At 37.0% G+C, this 21,760-nt stretch overlaps 1 protein-coding gene across 1 annotated transcript in view; it reads left to right on the top strand.

Annotated features, from left to right (window-relative positions):
* Brr2 (U5 small nuclear ribonucleoprotein l(3)72Ab) overlaps positions 1-21,760 on the top strand; it is a 486,889-nt gene that overhangs the window by 446,152 nt on the left and 18,977 nt on the right. Inside the window, exons 38-41 of the mRNA XM_090392214.1 lie at positions 1,819-2,033; positions 4,333-4,379; positions 10,067-10,073; positions 15,681-16,018. Coding sequence (XP_090248340.1) covers positions 1,819-2,033; positions 4,333-4,379; positions 10,067-10,073; positions 15,681-16,018 — 607 coding nt within the window. The remainder of the gene's footprint in view (positions 1-1,818; positions 2,034-4,332; positions 4,380-10,066; positions 10,074-15,680; positions 16,019-21,760) is intronic.

Genomic DNA, 21,760 nt, shown 5'->3' with positions numbered 1-21,760 from the left:
TTGATCAAGTGCACAATATAGTATTGGATGATGGTCGAGTCAAAGTGCGTGAAATTGCTGAGACTGTAGGCATTTTAAAAGAATGTGTAGGATATATTTTGCATGAAGAATTGCAAATGAAAAAGCTTTATGCAAGATGGGTGCCGCGTTTACTCATAGCAGATCAAAAACACACTCGCATGAAATCTCTGAACAGTTCTTGGAGTGCTTTAACAAGAATAAAACTGAATTTGTGTGTCGATTTATTACTGTGAATGAGACTTGGATTCATCATTATACATCAGAATTCAAACAGCAGTCAAAACTGTGGACAGAATCCGGTTGTTCAGTGCCAAAGAAGACAAAGTTGGTTGCATTGGCAGGAAAAGTCATGGCATCGATGTTTTGGGATGATAAAGGCATTTTGTTTATTAATTATCTTGAAAAGGGTAAAACAATAACCAAGGAATATTATTCCGATCTTTTAACCAGACTAGACAAAAAAAAATTTATAAGAAATGACCCGGTTTGCAGAAGAAAAAATTATCTTTCATCAGGACAATGCACCTGCCCACAAAGGTGTTTTGCAATGGGAAAATTAAGCGATCTGCACTGTGAATTGTTGGAACATCCACCCTATTCCAAAAATCCAAAGATCTGGCTCCCTCTGACTTCTGTCTCTTCCCAAAACTAAAACTCTTCCTTGCTGGTCAGTGTTTTTCTTCGAATCAAGAGGTGATTGCAGCTGTAGAGAGGTATTTTGCAGATCTTACTGAAAACCACTACATGGATGGGATAATGGTGCTGGAGCATTGCTGGAATAAATGTATTAGTCTTAAGGGAGGTTATGTTGAAAAATAAAAATAATTTTGAAATTATAAATTCGTTTTTTTTTTTTCATTGTTAGGCTGAGAACTTTTCAGACCATGCTTGTATAGAACAAAAACACATGTGTTAGAGCAATTACTTTGCTTACAACTGAGAAAAATAACACTTGACTTTTCAACCTCTGTATCAAGATCATCATCTGGAATACGTATATATGAACTGAAACACATGTTACATCACAATACACATAAATAAGCTGTAGTGTAACTGCTTTGTTAACCATCTCAATGAGAGAAAGAAAGAAGGGGAATTAATTTTTTAAAAAGTTAATAATAAAAATTAAAAATGAACTACATCAATTATTACTGTACAGTTCTGTTATCTTTAGATTCTGTCCACTGAAAACATCAAAGGAACAAACTGTTTGTCCCTTTGATGGAATTTGATAATCCATCATTCTTGTTGAGATTGGGTTGATGAATCAGCATCTGCCAAGTCTTTTTGAATTTTCTTTAGAACCAAGTTTTGGTGCCTTTCAAAAATGCCACAGATTTAATTGGAAAAACGCCAAGTCCCCACACCGTACCAAAACTTCGTTTGAAAATTCAAACAAGCTTGTGGGATACTGATTCATCATCCCAATCTCAACAAGAATGATGAAATAACTCCAAGATATATATTGTACTTTCTACATAATGAATGCTGACCATTGTGTAAACCTTAGAGAAAGATCTTAATAGATTTGGCTTACAGTGGCATGAAGGAGCATTGCATGCTCAGTGACATCCATTCAGCAAAGGAAGCTGTTTGATCTGATTAAACTACTGTAATCATCATTTCCTTGAGGATCTTATAATGTAATAGGCTTTTGTTTATGAAGACTTCTCTCATTTGAATTTATATTAGATATTTGAAAATTGTCAGAAGTCATTTTATGTGCTTCTTATTGCTGGATATTTTTGTTTATAACTATATATGGATTTTGACATAGTTTTGTTCATTTTCATGTAGAACTGTTCAGCATGTCCTTGAATGCTAAAACCAAAATAAGAGGACTCATTGAAATTATAAGTTCAGCTGCAGAATATGAGAGTGTACCCATAAGGCATCATGAGGATAATCTGCTTCGTCAAGTAAGTATTATACATAAAACATACAATGAATATTTTTATGTGCAATGGTGTACAATGAATGCATTTTCATTATTTCATCGCCAACATTTTTTAGTTTGCCAGGACAATCAGTTTTTGAGCCATTTCTGATTAGTCCTAAAATTTAATGAAAATGCACTCCTGGAATCTCGGGAATTATTTTTCTGTAGATTACATATTATATAATGCAAAGATGTATTTTTGTCAACCAAAAAATTACTATTTTTTATTTGTTTATTTACTTTTGTTTTATTTTATTTATTTTTTCTTAAGTCCATAAATCACTACACCATTGTGTTAATATATCATCATTTAATAATACACACTTTAAAAACAAAAATCGAATATAGCTGTTATGAATATTTCTGTATATGGTAGTGATCTAAAATATTCTTCAGTAATATTAGCCTACTAGATATAATTCTGTTATTAGTAGAGGAGATTTTAGTTGTTAAAAAAAGGAAAGATTGTCAGTAAGTTTTGGTACATGTATGGTCAAATAACAAATTGTTATAATCAAGCTAGTTTATTTTCTTTTCTCCTTTTCTTTTATATTTTTATGTGACACTCCCACCCACATAAAGGTTGTATGCTGTTAGATTTTCTTTTAATTGTAATTTTATACACAGTCAGTCCTCGACTTACAATCACTCATACTTATGATGGCCATCCTATTAATACATTCACTAAATGCCACCTCGATCCTATTACCCATGGAACAGGATGTTATTGCTGCTACTGAGGGTAAGCAAATATTCGTACTTTTGGAGAGAATATAATATCCTGCATTCTAGAAAGGATGTAGATGCACCACGAAGGAAAGTGACAGTAGAGTATGTGAGTGATGTTTGGAAGAAGCTGCTGAAAAATATAAGTTCACACATAGGATTTGATAAAGTCTGACAGCAGGTTGGTGACACTACCAAGGTAGTGATAGTGCCACTAGCTAAAGAGTTGGAGGTTGACAATGAAGGTGTAGAGCAGTTGGTGAAATCTGTGGAAGACCTACTTATAGAACTAGAATCACAGGAAGTTGCAAAAGAACAATTTGATTGTTTGAGGAGGTGGATCCCCAAGATGGAGAGATTTAACAAAGTAGGCAGAATGATGCAAGCTGTGATTGCTTGCTAAAGAGAAATTTATGCACACAAGAAAAGGCAAACTGTGCAGACTAAGTTCGATGTAATGTACAGATTTTGAACAATCCTCAAAACACTTTAATACAATTCCTGAATCTGAAAAATTTGTTCATAATCTGATCTTCCTTGCTTTCTGTATTGAATTATCAGATTAGTAAAGCAGTAGCAACTTTGAAGAATTATTCATGTTTTGTGATTTTCCAACTGATTATTTTACTGGTTAGTGCACAGAAGCTCTTTACTGCATGTTTCATTATTACTGAACATATGTTATAATTTGTACATTTGTTATTTCACTATAAACAAAGATTAAAATTAGTTTTAAAAAATGACAAAACAAACTTGCACATTTAAGTATTTGAGCATGTTGACAGTTAACACACCTTTATGGTTCATATAGTGATTTCTAACTTAAGAAATATTTGACATACAATTACATCATCAAAACAGAACTCCACCATAAGTTAAGGACTGACTGTGTTTTCTTTTTTCATATTTTAAAATGTATTTATTTTTGCATAAGCTGGAAACCATGTTCCAGAGACCAAATATGAACTTTTTCAAGTCGCCAATGAGCAGTGCAGTGGTTTCACATTGGGTGTGATGAAATTTCTCTCCCACTTAATTAAAGATGGTTACAAACATCTGTGCCCATGATTGGATTCGAACCTGCAGCATGTTGGTTGAAGAATTACTTTCCTTTTTTTTTTTCTATCATATTCACAAATAATGTTCAAAAAGATGAAAAAGCGTTCAGATTTTCTGATTTAATGACATCTGGTTGATGATTTGGTTGCTGATGCAGTTAATTTAAATGAATGTTAATATGCATTTTTGAAAATTATGGAGACAACTACTGTGTTTGAATAAAAACTTTAGTTTAATATAACTAAAATCTACATTCGATGTTTCAACCTTTATGTCAAGGTCATCTTCTGGAGCATACAACTATACACAGAAAACAAGCTACACTACAATCAAACTGGTTTGTTAAAGATACTGACCAACTGCTACAACAGTTGGCCTGACCTCTGGTGGGAAAAAAAAAAAATTATACATCAACGCTAGAGTCATCTGTTGGTTGTAGAAATACATTGGGCGCAACAACAAGTATCTATCTATATGCATATATTAACATCATGATTATACTTGTACATTCCAGCCCAGTTGGTATTGTTACATCCTGAATGAACGCTTTGTTAAAGAAACAATTCATTCAGGATTTAACAAGTCAGAAAAATCAGCTGAGAAAAAAAACTTGTACTCAAACAGAAGAAATAAAGTACTAACTGTAAATAGAAATAGAATTACCTCCTTTTAGTAGAATTGTAATACCATGTAAAGAACTTCGTGTATAAATTAATATTATATGAAATGCATCATGTATACAATGAATGGGTAAATTAGATGTAAACATTAGTCCAAAGGTCACGGGCGGGCCTGAGGCATTGGCAATCTCGGAAGGCAACGCACATTTCCCGGAAGATGCTTCTATGATCTCGCGATGTGCCGAAGTTGCCGCGGACGAAGAAAGTAGCGGGTGGGAAAAGTTCGCAGAAAGTAGTAAGAGGGTGCTAAAAAGGGGGAAGTGAAGAGAGAATAAAAAGGGTTTGCACCCCTTTCTCAAGACTTTTTTCGCCTGTTTTGCTGATGATTTGACTTCTCTCGTAGACCGGTGGCTCCTGATGGTGTTTCTTGGCAATAGTTCGATATCGGAGGGTGCGCCTTTCCCCTCGATGTCTGAATTTCTGCCAGTACTAAAGTGTGAGATGTCGGCTCATACTGCCTTCGCTGAAAGTTCCGACGGAATACTATCACGGACGTATATTATGAACCGGCAGCTAGAAACGAGGATAGCCTGAAACATATCGAGAATAGACGAGGGGAAAACGCCAGGTGTAGAGCATAGTTTAAGCTGATGACCATAGTGACCCACCACGTGGACGCAGGCTTATGGAAGAATTGAAAGTTAATTCAAACAAAGAAGGACAGTTCAGACGGACCTGGAGACCATGCCCCAAGAAATGGTAAAGTACAGATTTTGTTGTATAATTACCCCGTCGAAAAAAGGGAAAGATCATTGTAGTGTATTAATCGAGTATGGACAGTATTTGAGAACTTTAAGTGATTATTTAGCAGTGGCTGATATCCATAAGACAAATTCATGTTGGAGGCTTAATGGATTTTTTACAACACTCAAAAAGAATTAAAATAGAATTTAATACTTCCTATATTTCGTCCTAGTCATTAGGACATCTACGGGGATTACAAAAACAATTAATGTAACATATACACAAATAACAAACAATACTAAGCCCAACCACGTGGGTGACACTAAAGTCCTATCTAGGTAGAGCGCCCTCTAAGGGCAGTAGTAAGTGGCCTGGAATGTAAGGTGGGAACTCTGGTGACGAGTGTTTCCCAAATCTTCGGAAGCTTAATGCAACCGTATTTATTGAGATTTGGTTGGTTTTTGAGAGCTGCTGCTTCTAAGAAAAGTCTCTCTTTCTTGAATTTGCTGTGGTGGAGCATGGTGGTTTTCTTCCATGATACCCTGTGGGTGGTGTCCAAAACATGGTCAGCCAAGCCTGAATGGCCATAGTTGTGTTTGAAGATGTACGACTTGTGTTCCTCTAGACCAGTGCTTCCCAAACTTCTGGATGTCAGGGGCCCCCTTTGCAAAAATTAAAATATTTCACGGCCCCCTCGAAACAAAATTGTAATAGAGAGGTATATTATTATAATGTTTATTGTATTTATATTCAATACAAAACATACACAGCGAATATTGCAAAAATCAAATGCATATATTACATTTTTTGCTTCTTACCGTTTGGTTCTGAAGACGATGCGGGCTGTTCTGGTAAAATATGAAATACTGTCCTTTTTTTGAGTCTGTTTCTGCTTCTGATTGTGCGCGGGATTTTTTTTTTATTTTTTATCAGCCACTTATCCATCTCAGGGTTAAATTTTTTAACGTAGAATAGATCAAATAATATCACCACAGACTGATAACATGAAATTAGTGAATATTACCTGAATAAGGGAATCCCCGGACCAGGAACATTTTTCTCTTTTGTGACTTTTCTCCCTTTGTGGTAATCAAGCCTAACGCGAAACAGACAGCAAAGGCAGGTTATTAAAACATGCATATGATTGATGCGGTATTAACAAAAGATCGCGCAACCGAAAGATAAAAGCATAGCTGACAATTGAGTTGAAATACTAACGCTCTTCAACCGAATTCCATATGTGAAACTGCCATAACATTCGTTATATATATATATATATATATATTACTTAGGTGTAACACTTTTATGAATTTTAACACGTTCGGTTGAATTTTATTGCTGCCTTGGGAAATCGAACTCACACACATCTAATTAAAAACAATAGTTTTTAGTTAGATACTGTGTTTGCCCATGCAACATATGGTTTTGTTTCAGTCTATACAGCATAGTTTCTGTATGAGGGGGGACATGTGATTCATTAATTAGTGTGTTTTTATCCCAGTTGTCTCTAATTGCACTATTTGTTGAGAAATATATTACACAGACTGCTCATACCATATTCACTGGCATAATAAAAGTACTTGTTTTTATTGCCTCTGCAGTATAGTGGCTGTTAGGGAGGCATGTTGTTTACCACTGCAAGCGAGTTACTATCTCCCCACATGAACTTGTTTAAGCTTTTTTTCATGTGTGAAGTATATGTGAAACTTTTATTGGTAACAGAAAACTAGCTTGGATGACAGTGATAATATAAAACGAGTTTTGATATGTATATAAAGTCAATATCAACAGTTCTTGATATTAAAATAAAAAAATAACAAAAAAGAAATAATAAATAATAAAAGTTAAATACGTTTCTTTTAAAATAAAAAAAAATACTCAGTCTTAAAACATTTTAAATTTGTTTTCATTATTTCACGGCCCCCCTCAACAAAACCTATGGCTCCCCAAGGTGGCCGCGGCCCACAGTTTGGGAAGCGCTGCTCTAGACGGATGGATGCTGATCTGCCTGTCTGTCCAAAGTACGCCAGCTTACAGGAACAGGGTACTTTGTAAACTCCAGGCAGAGAGAGAGGAGGGAGCCGATCTTTCGTAGAACGGATAAGGGTAGCAAGTTTACGGTGGGGCTTATATGCTGTGTGTAGGTTGTACTTTTTTAGTATCTTGGCTATTTTTTCGGATGTGCCATGGATGTAGGGTATGGTGATGGCATTTTTAAAATCTTGTTGACGAGAAGGACGGGGAATGGGGGAGGAGTTGTTTATTTTTTTGATACTGTGATCGCTGTAGCCATTGGAGAGGAAAGTGCTGTGTATGTGGTTAAGCTCAGTAGTGAGGGCAGTTCCACTGGAACAAAGATTGTGGGCTCTCTTGGTAAGGGTTTTAATAATGCCATATTGTTGAGAGGGGTGGTGGTGGTGGGAGAGTTTGTGAATGTATCTGCCTGTGTGTGTGGATTTTCTGTATACGGTGAAGGTAAGTGTATCATTAGGCAGGCATGTGACTAAGGTGTCTAGGAAGGGTAAACAATTGTTCTTTTCCTTTTCCATAGTGAACTGGATTCTTGGATGTAGACTATTGAGATGACTGAGGAAGTAGTCTAACGTGTCTGGGCCATAAGGCCAAATAGAGAACACATCATCTACATATCTTAGCCAGATAGAAGGTTTGAGTAGGGCTGAGTCTATGGCTCGTTTTTCGAAATATTCCATATAGAAATTGGCAAGTTGGGGAGGGGGGGAAAGGAAAATGGCAAAGGAAAAGAGATCTAAGATGTCAGAGGGAAAAACGTTTTCTAAGAGATAAGGTGTCAATTAAGGGAATATTGGTAAACAAAGAGGAGATATCAAAGCTTACCAATATGTCTGTCTTATTCAAGGTTAAATTTTCTGTGAGGGCTTTAAAGTGGGTCGAGTTTTTTATATAGGAAGGGGACCTTCCGGTGAGGGGGATCAGAGAGTTGGCCAGCTGTTTAGATAGTCTACAGCAAGGTGCATTGGTGGCATCTACTATAGGCCTGAGTGGGGAATTGGGTTTGTGGATTTTTGGTAAACCGTATATTCGGGGGGGGACGGGACCAGAAAGGTTTTAAGTTTTTTCGTGACGTCAGGGGGGCCAGGAAGATACTTTTTTGAGTAAGATTTTTAGTTTCTTAACTTGTGTTTTTGTGGGGTCGTGTTCTAGCGGGATGTAGGTAGCGCGATCGCAGAGGATAATGTTCATTTTACGATTGTATTCACCGGTATTAAGAATGACTGTGGCATTACCCTTATCCGCTCTAGTGATGACGATACTTTTTTCTTTACGTAGTTTCAGGAGAGCTGTACGTTGGGCATATGATAAATTACTTTTTGGCAGCGAAGAATGCGCGAGGATGTTGGCTACGTCAAGTCTGATGTTGTTAGCTATCTCCGACGGTAAGCGACCGATTCCCCGTTCGATGTTCACCATTACGTCAAGCACCGGCACTTCCTTCGGAGCGGCGGCAAAATTACGGCCGAGGCAAAGGGCGCTGACGGCATCGTCGTTGAGCCTTTTGGAAGAGAGGTTTATTACTGTCTGGAGCGGTTGAATTTGTGGTTGTGGTTTGTTTTTCACAAGGTTGCTATATTTCTTGATGTGTTTATTTTTTATTTTTTGGAATTCTCTCTGTGCGGAAGTTTCCGAAATGCGAGAGAGAATCGACCAAAGTTCAGGGTTAAGAATGGTGGAGAGCTCCGAATGTAAGGAGCCAATGGTGGCATTCGTCACTGCGATGGTAGCACGTGTAGAGGCGATTTGCTCGCGGAGTAATGCCCGGCTGGCACGGTTATATATACGAAGTGCTTTTTTGGAATGGAAATTGATCTTCATTTTAACGCAGTTTGGTATCACTCTTGTATCCCGACATCGTTTTAAAAAGGCCAGCCTATTTAGTTGCCTAGATAGTCGTAGTTTTGACTTACCGTATTGCTTGGATTTGCGTGCTAATTCTTCTCCATGGATGATTAGAATATGTGTGTAGAGGCTTAAGTGCTGTGAGGACATCGTGTTGGAGGCTTAATGGATTTTTTACAACACTCAAAAAGAATTAAAATAGAATTTAATACTTCCTATATTTCGTCCTAGTCACTAGGACATCTATGGGGATCAGTATTGTTTGTTATTTGTGTATATGTTACATTAATTGTTTTTGTAATCCCCATAGATGTCCAACCACATGGGTGACACTAAAGTCCTATCTATTAAGCCTCTACACACATAAGACGTTGTTAGGAATGATTATAGATGATTGTGACTAGTTTATTATGCAAGACTAAAATAGTAGGTAGAAAATTTGGTAGAAGTGTATAATGTGTATATTATGTGTGTTAAGTCTCTAACTCAAAAGAAGGATTTATTGTTCATGTATTAGAGTATTAATCAGTTTGAAAAAGTTTGATTTAGCATGTCATTGAACTAATTAAAAGTGAGATTGGTCTAAGTGTATATTATGTCTTTAGATTCCAATAAATATGTTTTTTCTTTTATACCTGAGTTTTGCCTGAGATATGAACCAAAACTACCACTCATTAATCTGAACCAAAGTGGGGGGGGGGGGAACGACTGCAAACCAGAATTTACTTAGCCACAGTAAAGCGTTTGATTTATGAGTATAAGCACTAAATTTATTCACCTATGTGCACCAAGAGTCTGGAAAAGTCTCCCTGAATAAGAGTCTCCTCTATTCTAAGATATTGGCTGGCGCAGCTTTAAAAAATAAATTTGTCAATATCTGAAGAGGAGATGGCCCCAGAAAGAAATTAGAGGATTCGTTTCTTTTAGCAAGGAATAACCTTTAACAGTCAGGGTAAGCACGTGAGTAAAATTAGGAATCGACTAGAGATAAAGAATTGCTTTCCTTATAGAATGAACACATAAGAAGTGATACAGATATTAGAGTCAGGGAAATTTTGTAAGTCTTGTAGTTATTGTAGAGAGGAAAAGTCATAAAGGGAAGTAAATTATTTTAGGAAGAGCAATGACATAAAATGGCGCACACGGCAAGACATAACAGTATGGAATGGTTTCTGATACTAGCTGAAGATTGGTGTTAGTCCTGACTTATGCTGGATCTTATGTATTAGGTAGGCTGAATGTGTGCCATCCAGATCCTTGGAATTTTCATGCCATCTTTGTTGTTGATATTTGGGTGGTTTATCAGGATTTCGCAGGCTTCCTTAAATTTCCTTTCATACCAGGTTTTTGTATAGTGTAAAGAGCAGGTGCTTTTTCAGTTGATTTGGTGTAAGGTGTTGAGTGCGTGGTCTGAGAGGACCACTATCGAACTATATTAATCCAGACATTCTACAAGTACTTGAAAGAATTACTGACAATTCGGCCAAATATACCCTGGAAAAGAATAAAGAAAAACTCGAGACCAAATTCCACAGTTTGAAACAACGGCAAAATATCAAAATATGGCGGCCAATCACAGGAATCCATCCAATCAGAAGACCTCCTCCCCGATAAACACCAACAATGAACAACAAACAAGGGAGACAAGGAGCGACCAACCACCGGCAAGCAAGAACCATGTGATCAAGCCACACCCTGAACAACAGCAAACTTACACTTCTGAATAAAGGACTTAACTACGCAATAGCACCTAAAAAGGTAAACAAATTGGATTTTATCTACCACATAGAAAGAGGCATCAGGTCCCTACCTAACAATATAGCCGATAAAATACGATTAGAAACTAGTAATGTCCTGAACACTAAGAAAATCATACAGAACAATCTCACAAAAACAGAACTAGCAGCAATTAAGTCATTAAAAGCCAAACAAAACATAATAATAACGAAATCGGATAAAGGCAATGCCACTGTCGTCCTTGACAGGTCAATATACGTACTTCAGATGAATCAACTAGTAGCCGATAACAACACATATAAGCTGGTAAATTATAACCCAACAAAAAGGATAAAGGATAAAACAGAAACTACTCAAGTCCGTCACTTCTTGGCTACCAGACACAGTTAAAAAAACTCAAACCCCACTGCGCCCTCCCCCCCCAGAATATATGGGGTCCCGAAAATACACAAACAAAATGTGTCCCTTCGACCAATCATGAAAGGAATAGACAGTCCCAGTTACCACTTAGCCAAGAAATTAGCAGCAACACTTAAGGAGTTGGTAGGTCATTCCCCCTCCTACATAAAAAACACACAACACGTTATAAACAAAATTAAAAACATAACACTCGACGAAGATGATTTTTAGTCAGTTTCGACATTTCTGCCCTTTTCACTAATGTCACATCAATGACACAATTCTCCTACTACAGAACAAATTTCCGCCCGACATTATGGCCCCCTTTGCCCACGTACTACAGTCCAGTTACTTCGTGTGGCAAAACAAATTTTACCTACAAAAAGAAGGTACAGCCATGGGCTCACCACTATCTCTCTTCCCCCCCCCCCCCATCGCTAACTTCTACATGGAAACCTTTGAGCAAAAGGCTCTTGATTCCGCCATGCTAAGACCGACCGTCTGGCTTAGATATGTTGACGACATGTTTGAGATCTGGCCGCACGGACGACAAATGCTAAACACATTCCTTAGCCACCTGAACAAACAACACGAACGCATACAATTTACCATCGAAATCGAAAACAAGAGCTAAAAATCGTCAGCAACGCATTCATAAATAATAGCTATAACAAAAATACTATTAATAAAATACTCCATAAAAAAACAACAAAAACGAATCTAGATTACAGTAAAACCATAGCCATCCCATACATTAAAGGGTTATCAGAAAAAATCAACAGAATCCTACAACATTATAACCTCAATGTCACCTTTAAACCACCCACTAAACTTAAAACCATATTCAACTCCTCTAAGGATCCTCTCCTTCCATTAGCACATCCTGGAGTCTATTGCATCCACTGCACCTGTAACTTACCGTACATTGGTGAAACAGGATGGACAATCCCCATACGCAAGAAAGAGCACATTAAATATAACCATTATGGTGAAGCAGGCCTCTCAGACCACATGCTCAACACCTTACACCAAATCAACTGGAAAAAGCACCCGCTCTTTACACCACAGAAACCTGGTATGAAAGGAAATTTAAGGAAGCCTGCGAAATCCTGATAAACCACCCAAATATCAACAACAAAGATGGCATGAAAATTCCAAGGATCTGGATGGCACACATTCAGCCTACCTAATATATAAGATCCAGCATAAGTCAGGACTCTAACCAATCTTCAACTAGTATTAGAAACCATTCCATACCAACTGGCTGGAATGTACAAGTATAATCATGATGTTAATATACGTATGTAGATAGATACTTGTTGTTGCGCCCAATGTATTTCTACAACCAACAGATAACACTAACAATAGGACTCTAGTTGATGTATATATATATATATTTTTTTTTTTTCACCAGAGGTCAGGCCAACAATTGTTGTAGCGGTTTTGGTCAGTATCTTTAACAAACCAGCTTGATTGTAGTGTAGCTTGTTTTCTGTGTATAGTTGTATGCTCCAGAAGATGACCTTGACATAAAGGTTGAAACGTCAAATGTAGATTTTAGTTATATTAAACTAAGTTTTTATTCAAACATAGTAGTTGTCTCCATAATTTTCAAAAATGCATTTGGATCACCGTGTAAGCTTAAAAGAAAGGAATGTTAATATGCACAAACTACTGTGTTTTAGAATTTTGGAAGTGTTTATTCTCTATATAAATGAAATGATTCTGTTAATAATTGGTGGATTTTTATATAGAGCAGATATTCATATATATTATATCTTAATATTAATCCTACCATAGAGAATGATCTCTGTTTCTAACAATTATTTTTTTTATTCCGAGTGTACCTATATGTTATTATGTGCACAAGGGTTCACTCCAATTGGTGCAGTGATCTTAACTCTTTCTTCCACAATCCGATGATCACTGACTCAAGACCAAATACAAAACAAACACATTTAATAAAACAAAAACAATATATATATACTTCAAACAATATTACATAACTATAACTACAAATTAATTGGATCCAAGGCCTTTTTAAAATAAACTTACACTTAAGACTAAACACTTTGTTTTCAAAATGACAAAATGTTCATAGCCAGTTTCTCTCTCTGTCAAGACCCTTTTCAAAAGATATGTGACTCTATTCTTCATTTTACAGGATCCTTTTTCATCACTCATGTGGCACACATAAAAATCTTCCTGACTTAATTCTGTCTCTTTTTAGTAGAAATAATAGTCAGATCAGGCGTCCTTAATACTGATGAAACTTCTTAATCAAAGTTTTCTCAAACATTCCTTTAGAATAAATAGCAAATTCTTCTTTTATTCACTATACTTAATGACAGTCTTAACTTTTCCACTTTAAAAAAATTTACAGTTCTACGATTTCCTTTTGGAATCTACTATAAATCTTCCAATTAGCGTTTCCTCCAATAATCCTTTTAAAACGATCTATAGCAATATTTCCCTTTTATTTATCCACATTAAAACTTAAAAGTTCCACGATTCCTTTTTCGGAATATACTATTAATTTTCTTCCTGGGGGGGGGGGTGGGGGGGGGGGGGGGTGGGGGGGGGGGGGGGTGGGGGGGGGGGGGGGTGGGGGGGGGGGGGGGTGGGGGGGGGGGGGGGTGGGGGGGGGGGGGGGTGGGGGGGGGGGGGGGTGGGGGGGGGGGGGGGTGGGGGGGGGGGGGGGTGGGGGGGGGGGGGGGTGGGGGGGGGGGGGGGTGGGGGGGGGGGGGGGTGGGGGGGGGGGGGGGTGGGGGGGGGGGGGGGTGGGGGGGGGGGGGGGTGGGGGGGGGGGGGGGTGGGGGGGGGGGGGGGTGGGGGGGGGGGGGGGTGGGGGGGGGGGGGGGTGGGGGGGGGGGGGGGTGGGGGGGGGGGGGGGTGGGGGGGGGGGGGGGTGGGGGGGGGGGGGGGTGGGGGGGGGGGGGGGTGGGGGGGGGGGGGGGTGGGGGGGGGGGGGGGTGGGGGGGGGGGGGGGTGGGGGGGGGGGGGGGTGGGGGGGGGGGGGGGTGGGGGGGGGGGGGGGTGGGGGGGGGGTGAACTCTGAAGATGGGAAACTATTCGTCATGACACAGTGAATGAATAACCGAAGAGGAAACCGGCCTCCCAATTAGCGAGAGAAAGGTAGATGATAGTTTGATAAGTAAACTTCTTTATGTGATCAGTTTAAATGTTATAGAAATGGTAAAGGAGATCAACCACTTGTATTTCTCCAAACCTTTCCATTGCTTTTGTCTAAAAGGTTAGTCATTTCACTGACACGTTTTCTGTGAATTCCAAAGATAGAAACTGTATAACTGAATGAATTGTGGGATTCCAGATGGTGAAGGTATTAACTGTAATGACCTCCATTTTATCACAAGGAACTTCATTGGGATGCTGGTTTGATAGCTGACTTTTATCTCTCTCTCTCTCTCTCTTTTTTTTTTTTTTTTTTTTTTTTTTTTTTTTTGATTTGGAATGGACTGAATATAGTCTTGCTTCCATAATGTAGGATACATACTAGTTGAGTATGAAATACTGTAGAGACAGTATATAGAATGGATTGTAATATTCTGGAACAAATCTTTGACCACAGTAGGAAAGGGAGTCATGTTGGAGGTTTAATGAATGGAGTATTGAAAGCACTAGGAAAGATTGATAACTATTTTTTAATGTTTCCATGGAAGCATTAAAATAGTTTTCAATCTTTCTAGTGCTGTCAGTAATCCATTAAACCTATGAGGTCCTCCCAGCACTTCAGCATTAACACAAGGAAAGGAGGTCATCAGGACTGGAGGTATTCATCAGTTGTTCTTGTATAGTGGGAAATGATTTGCCTTGATTATTATTTTATATAATATATATATATATATATATATATATATAATATTACTCCCACACATAAAAAGCAGAAGAGCCTATAGCAAATAAATGCTGTGTGTTTGAAAAGAACATTCCAGGTCTTTGATGATGCTTCAGTTACATTATATGGATAAGGAAGTGCGGAAGGATAGAAGTTGCATCCAAGTAGCCTTCATGAGTGACATGAAGGTCCATCTGCCATTTCTGTAGTAGGAAACTTTTTTGTATGCTGCATTTTGCCCATTTCAGTCTTCTTTTTTTTTTTTTTTTTTTACCTCAGATTCTCCTTTGCACAATTGGTAGAAAACTACGCTTGAGTATTGCATTTTGAGTGTAATATGAGTCCTATTTTAGTTTACATAGTTTTTTTTTTTTTTCAGTTTGGTGTGATTGCATTTGTAATTTATATTCCCTAAATTTAAAAGCAAATTTAGGGAAGAGAATTAAAAAGTACTATTCATGACAATCTGTAGTCCACAGTTTGATTTTTGAATGCAATAGACATCTCTGTATCTTGATTAACAAAATCACTTGAATCATTTAACTGTTTTTTCTTCTTTTTTTAAAGAAGCATAGTAATGTTTCTTTTAAAGAAACATAATAATGCCTTATTAATAAAAATTAATAATACCTTGAATTAATTAATATTTATGGTTCTGATTTTCTGTGCTATATTCAATAATATCTTTATTTCTATTCTATAGGCTATTCGGCTCATTCAGGCTTGTGTAGATGTACTTAGTTCCAATGGATGGCTTTCACCAGCTCTAGCAGCTATGGAATTGGCACAAATGGTTACTCAGGCTATGTGGAGTAAAGATTCGTACCTTAAACAGTTGCCCCATTTCAGTTCTGAAATTGTTAAACGATGCACCGAGAAAAGAGTAGATACAGTGTTTGATGTCATGGAATTAGAGGATGATGAGCGTAATAAAATTTTACAGTTAACCGATACACAGATGGGAGATGTTGCTCGCTTCTGCAATAGGTATCCAAATATTGAACTCACTTATGAGGTTCAAGATAAAGATTCCATAAAAAGGTAGGAAGATAAATGTGACACATTTTATAATATCACCACAATTACAATTAACATGAAAATATACAGTTGACTGTTATGGTAGATAGTTGACTATGATGAATTTTCTTTCGTGTTATGTGGGACTTTGTTTCAGAACTTTTCAGTAGATAGTTATAGTGTTATAGCAAGTGAGTTTAACAGTGTTTGATGTTGTGAGGGCCAACTGTTTTAACTTTATACTGCATTCAAAAGATTATTTAGGGGAAAAAATGGCTTTGGAAATAAGAGAAGCTTATAGAAGCAATTGATTAAATAAATAAACATAATATGAAAGAGAATATTGTTACATCAGAAAATAAACATTTGAAAACTAGAAATGTAGGATAATTGGTAGTGATTACTTGACTTGACTACCTGACTATATAATTGGTAGTGATTACCTGACTTGACTATGTTACATCAGAACATCAAGCTGCTTCAACTGTTTTTATGACATTTCCACCCACAAAAGGTTGTAGCATTTTACAATTAATGTACCCTATATATATATAATGATAAGCCTTTTTATGTCATGTTTTTTGAAACTCAGGGGCTACCCTGAGTGTCGTGTCTTCAAAATTCAAGGAGAGCCGGCCTATCAGTCCGGAACTCAGAGGATTTGGCGCCAGGGGGGGACGGAATCCCCTTTTGAGTCATCAGAATTCAAGGAGAACCAGCCTACCAGTCCGGAACACAGGAGTTGGGCATCATAGGCACGGGGGGGGGGGGGGTCCCTTTCGAGTATTCAAAATTCGAGTCATCAGAATTCAAGGAGAAGCGGCCTACCAGTCCAGAACACTGGGGTTGGGCGCCAGGGGAGCGTACCCCCTATTATTATATAAATGGATAAGGTTGGCTATTTTCTTGCTGGTACACATCTGTACCAGTAGCAAAGATTTTGCAAGCATAGAATCGAAAAATTAATTTGATATGATAGTTATATAAAATATATGAAGTGTCACATGTACTCAGTCTGATCTACTGAGTTATGGTAGGCTTTGTTAAAAAATAAAGTTAAAAATAAATAACAGGAAGGAAACAAGTAGTTTATCAAATGGGGAGCACCACTTGCATTCTGCATCGTCCTGAGGCACTACTCATCTCTAGTGTGAATGTTCTATGTGGATGATATATTTATTCTTTGGAGCCCCTTGTTAACTGACTTAAGGGATACCTTATCAAATGGGATCAAATGTATCTATCCTAGAATTCAGTTGACCTAAGAATCAAACAGTCTCCAGTTTACAGTGTACAAGAAAGACAAGGTATTATATGTAGGATGATGTCATCATCATCATCCTATCTAGAAATCCAGTATACCTTCAGAATTTTGTTCCATTAAGTGTACCAAAAATTCTTTTAATAGCTTGTTACATTTAAAATAAAATAAATTGCATTTAATAATTAGCTGTTCTCTCCAGCAACATTTCATAGATATTTTGTAGACAGAACAGTGAGTAGCTATGGTTTTCATTTATAATTGCCCAATGTCTGTATCCACTTGGTTTCCATTTCTTTTATCCAAGGCAACTTTGGAAAGATAACCTGACTTCTGCACTTAGCTGCTCAACAATATTTATTGAGATTGGGTTGGTTCTTAAGATCCATTGATCCCCCCCCCCCCCAAAAAAAAAGAAAAAAATCTTTGTTTGCATTCACTGTGTTGAAGCATGGTAGTTTTTTTTTAAGGGTGCCCATTGCATGGCCTGTTAGACCTCACTGACTATAATTGTGTTGGCAGATATATATTTTCTGTATTCTTTCAGACAGATATTGGGTGATCCTCAAGCTTGATCATAGTAAGACATGTTGCACAAACATGGAACTTTGTACAGCAATCCCTCAATTAGTGTGCCTAATGCGTTCTTTAAAACAGGCACAATAATCTAATGTAATAACCTATGGGAAAATGTATAATTCGTTCCTCAGATTTATTTTTTGACTCTTAATTTTTTTTTATAAAAGAATTAGGGTATGTCTCAGGGCCTAGTTAAAGGAAAACCATGAAGCTGAAAGACAATAAAACATATTCAGAATATAAATTTATTATTCTGCTTCTTAACAAAGAATTGAGCTAACGTAATTTGGCGGGCCTTCTGTTCTTTTTTTTTTTTATACAACTAATGGTATGGCCCTATTGCCTCTTCTGCAAATTTTACTAGTTCTCGCTTCACCAGGGTCAGTTTCTAAGCTTTGCTGCTTAAAAACTTCGATTGTACGAAAACTATTTTCAAATTGTTTCTGCAAAACCTCTTTCGGCTTGTCAGTGATTAAATTTTCTTCATATTCTTCAGGATCTTCCCGCTGTTATATAGTCGTTATCTGTGCCATTGTTATATCTTTTTTATTTACTTGTATCTTTCTTTCACTCTTCCTTTTATATTTATTAATCTTTTCTTTCTTACTTTCTTCACTGATATAATATGCTAATATACTTCCTTAAGAGTGCCTTACTCAACTCTACCTAGGAATGCTTCCTTTTCAGACACTGGCAAATTTATTTTTTATTGCTGCACCAGCCAGAGTCCTATAATATGAGCTTATTCAAAATTCAGGGAATATTCCTAGGTTAATTGGCATTCATACTAATATACACTAAATAGATACTGGTACTAATTGCAATCGTGGCCAATAATCTATTACTCAAACACTTTCATTAAGTTCCCTCCCGCTATGGTTCTAAATTTTTGCAAGTGGTAATTTGAATTCTCGAAATTAGGCATGACTCAGCATATACAACAAAACATGTTTATTGGAACAAATTACACTTTACAACTATAATTGGAATAGGATACTAAGCTTTTCAAAATCTCTTGCTAAGTTAGTTACTCAATGCTAATTTAACAAAACACTCACAGATCAAATTGCTAATCACACACAAACTATAAAACATTAAAACTAGCTAACTATGTTAATCTAAATCAAACTCTTATTGCATGCTACATTAAAAAACATTTCACAACCTGTTACTATTCTGGTATAGATCATCTACAAAATTACAAATTCACATATAATCTCAGTCACATGCAGCTAAAATTTCACTCCTGACATTCCTTTGTTCAGCAGAACTACTCTATCTCAAAATACAAATCCTTATTATAGTCCACTTAATATAATCTAACATTAAATTCTGTCTCATTCAAACACATAGTAAAGGTCTTTATGTTACCCAATCTTTTTCCGAAGGTCTGTTAACGGCCACGTGTTGTTCGGGTCCTCCTTTGATTGGTTGCTTCTGCAATAGGCTTACGACTACACCATCCGTTTTACATTCTTCTGGACTCGAACTTCTCACTGCCTCATTACAGCGTTGTCTCTGCTCCTACTGGAGTGGGACATCTGGCGACTGGCACAATTTCTGCGTAGGCCGATGATTCACGTGCTACTCATCATGGAATCTTGTTCATCTTACTCAGAATGCCTGTCCGCTATCCGGCATTATGGGACCCTCTTGCTCATCCCTACTCCATCCGCTAGTCAGGAATCCTCGAGGTGAAGTCAGGAACAACCAGAAAAAAAGCCTCGCATTATCGTGCGCATTGCCTTATATTTCGTCCCTTCTTTTCCACATGACCCTTAGTTTTCATGCCCTCAAGATGATCCTCAAAGTCCTAGCTGCCGTTAGGTGCTGTATTCTAGGGAATCCCGCTTGCGTCATCTTCCTTGTATGTTGTAGCTTGTGGCATTACGGCCAATACGTGCGTATGTAACTCGACCTTTGCACTCATACTCTTAACTTCTTTGGTGACTTATTAAGTTTAAGACAGCTTAATGGGACAAGATTATACTACTATTTCCTTATTACCAATTCATTTATCCGATAATCCCTCAGTTTAGTTTTCAACTACAAGATTTTTCTAATGTGATTTACATGTTATTACACAACTTCCTATACAGTATAAATTCATAACTGTGTGCTGTCAACCAGGTATTATCTGAATTAGCCAAATTCTTATGTTAGACTCTGAATGAATATTTTCTTAAAATTCGTCCATTCAGGATCTAACACCGCTGTGTATCTAAATTTAGCAGGTTGGAATCACTCAACTTCTCAGAATGAGATTTAATTAACTTAGATTCATTTGAAAAGCCTCTAAAATCTAAAAATTGCATTATACTAATATACATATACTAATATATATATATATATATAATATGTTTGAGTAATAAATTAAAAATAAAATCTAAAATTGCACAATGTGGAAGAATGTGCTTCCAAACGGCTCACATATTGCTAGAATTTGCGACTTTATAACCAGGCCAAGATTTCTCTGATTTGGCTAGAAAAGTCTTGGAAGGCATTCGCTTCCAAAAAAAGGCCGGTTTCATCAACATTAAATATTTGTTGATCACAATAGTCTCCTTACACAATTTTCTTCAAAATCTCTGGATATCTCCTTATCTGCACTTGTAGCTTCTCCTGTGATTTAGAACATTATGTAGGCTATTTATCTTTTTGAAAAACGCTCAAATCACCCAGCACTATCATGGAATTCTTCTTCTTTTCCATCATTGATAGCCTTTCTTTCCAGGTTACAAAGAGACGATGCTTTTGATTTAATAAGGCCAGGGTTTAGCGGGATCCGTTTTTTTGGTTACAATCTTCGATCCATGTAACCAGAAGTCTCTCTAATTCAATCACTATAATATTTTGATTTCGAGTTCATGCTTGATGAACTTGAAGCAGCCTTACCTTTCTCTTTGTAAGGTAAGGCTGATTCACCCATTTTTGTGTTCTTGTCCTATCTCTGCTCTGGACTCGCCTTGTTCCTTTTTCTTTATTATTTCTAGTTTTTCTTCCAATGAGATTACTTTTCGAATCATTTTCACACTTCTATTTTTTGCTTACTAAATTTGATTAGTCTTAATGTTATTTTTAAACTAACTCTTAAATTAACTGGCACCTCATCATACCAGTTTTGTTTATTCTGTTATCTGTTTTCATATTTAATTGTTCATCTTCTTCATAAAATTGTATTAAATAGCTAAAATATTAATTGCTCTATAAGCTTGTTACTGACAACATAGTTGTTTTTATTGTGATCCAGCTTCCTGCTTATTTTCAAAGTTTTTTGTTTTTCTTATTATTTTCATACCAAGATTACATCATGCCAAATGCTTCAGAAGATAATGTAATCTAACCTAGGATAAAGAACTGAGCATAATACTTCTGAATTTGATATTGGGCTTAATGGCATGATGCTTGTAATGACAGGTTCATAATTTATTATAGTAATAATTTGTATGGATTAGGATCATTTAACTCAGGAACCAAACATGCCATATTCTTTCCAATTTACTTCACACCAGGTATTGAAAATCATCTGCCACTCAGAGACATTCAAAAATATCCATGTCACAGTGACATTTGATCTCATAATCTGTAGGTTGGTCAGTAAAAATACACTTGGCCAGATAGTGTTTAACTTGCCTTACAACTGATTTAATGTCAGACTATCCTCCTGTTCAAGTCTAATTCTGATTACTGACCTACATGCTTTGAGTTCAAATCCCTCTCTGACATGGATACTTACAGAAGTGGTAGCTTGTAAATGATTTTAATTTTCTAGTGTAAAACCATTACTTTGATGGTGGAAGCCTATGAAATTGTGCTCTGTTCAGTTACTAGAACAGAACTCTCCGATTATCTATTATCTACTCGTGTGGCTGCTTACCCATTAGTACTAATGGGAAAGCAATGTTAGAAAAACACCACATGACTAA

The sequence above is a fragment of the Typopeltis vanoorti genome, chromosome 5 (assembly GCF_054136105.1).
Source record: "Typopeltis vanoorti isolate ZY-2024b chromosome 5, IOZ_Tvanoo_1.0, whole genome shotgun sequence".
Classification (NCBI taxonomy): Eukaryota; Metazoa; Arthropoda; class Arachnida; order Uropygi; family Thelyphonidae; genus Typopeltis; species Typopeltis vanoorti.
This window is presented reverse-complemented; position numbering and strand designations above follow the sequence as displayed.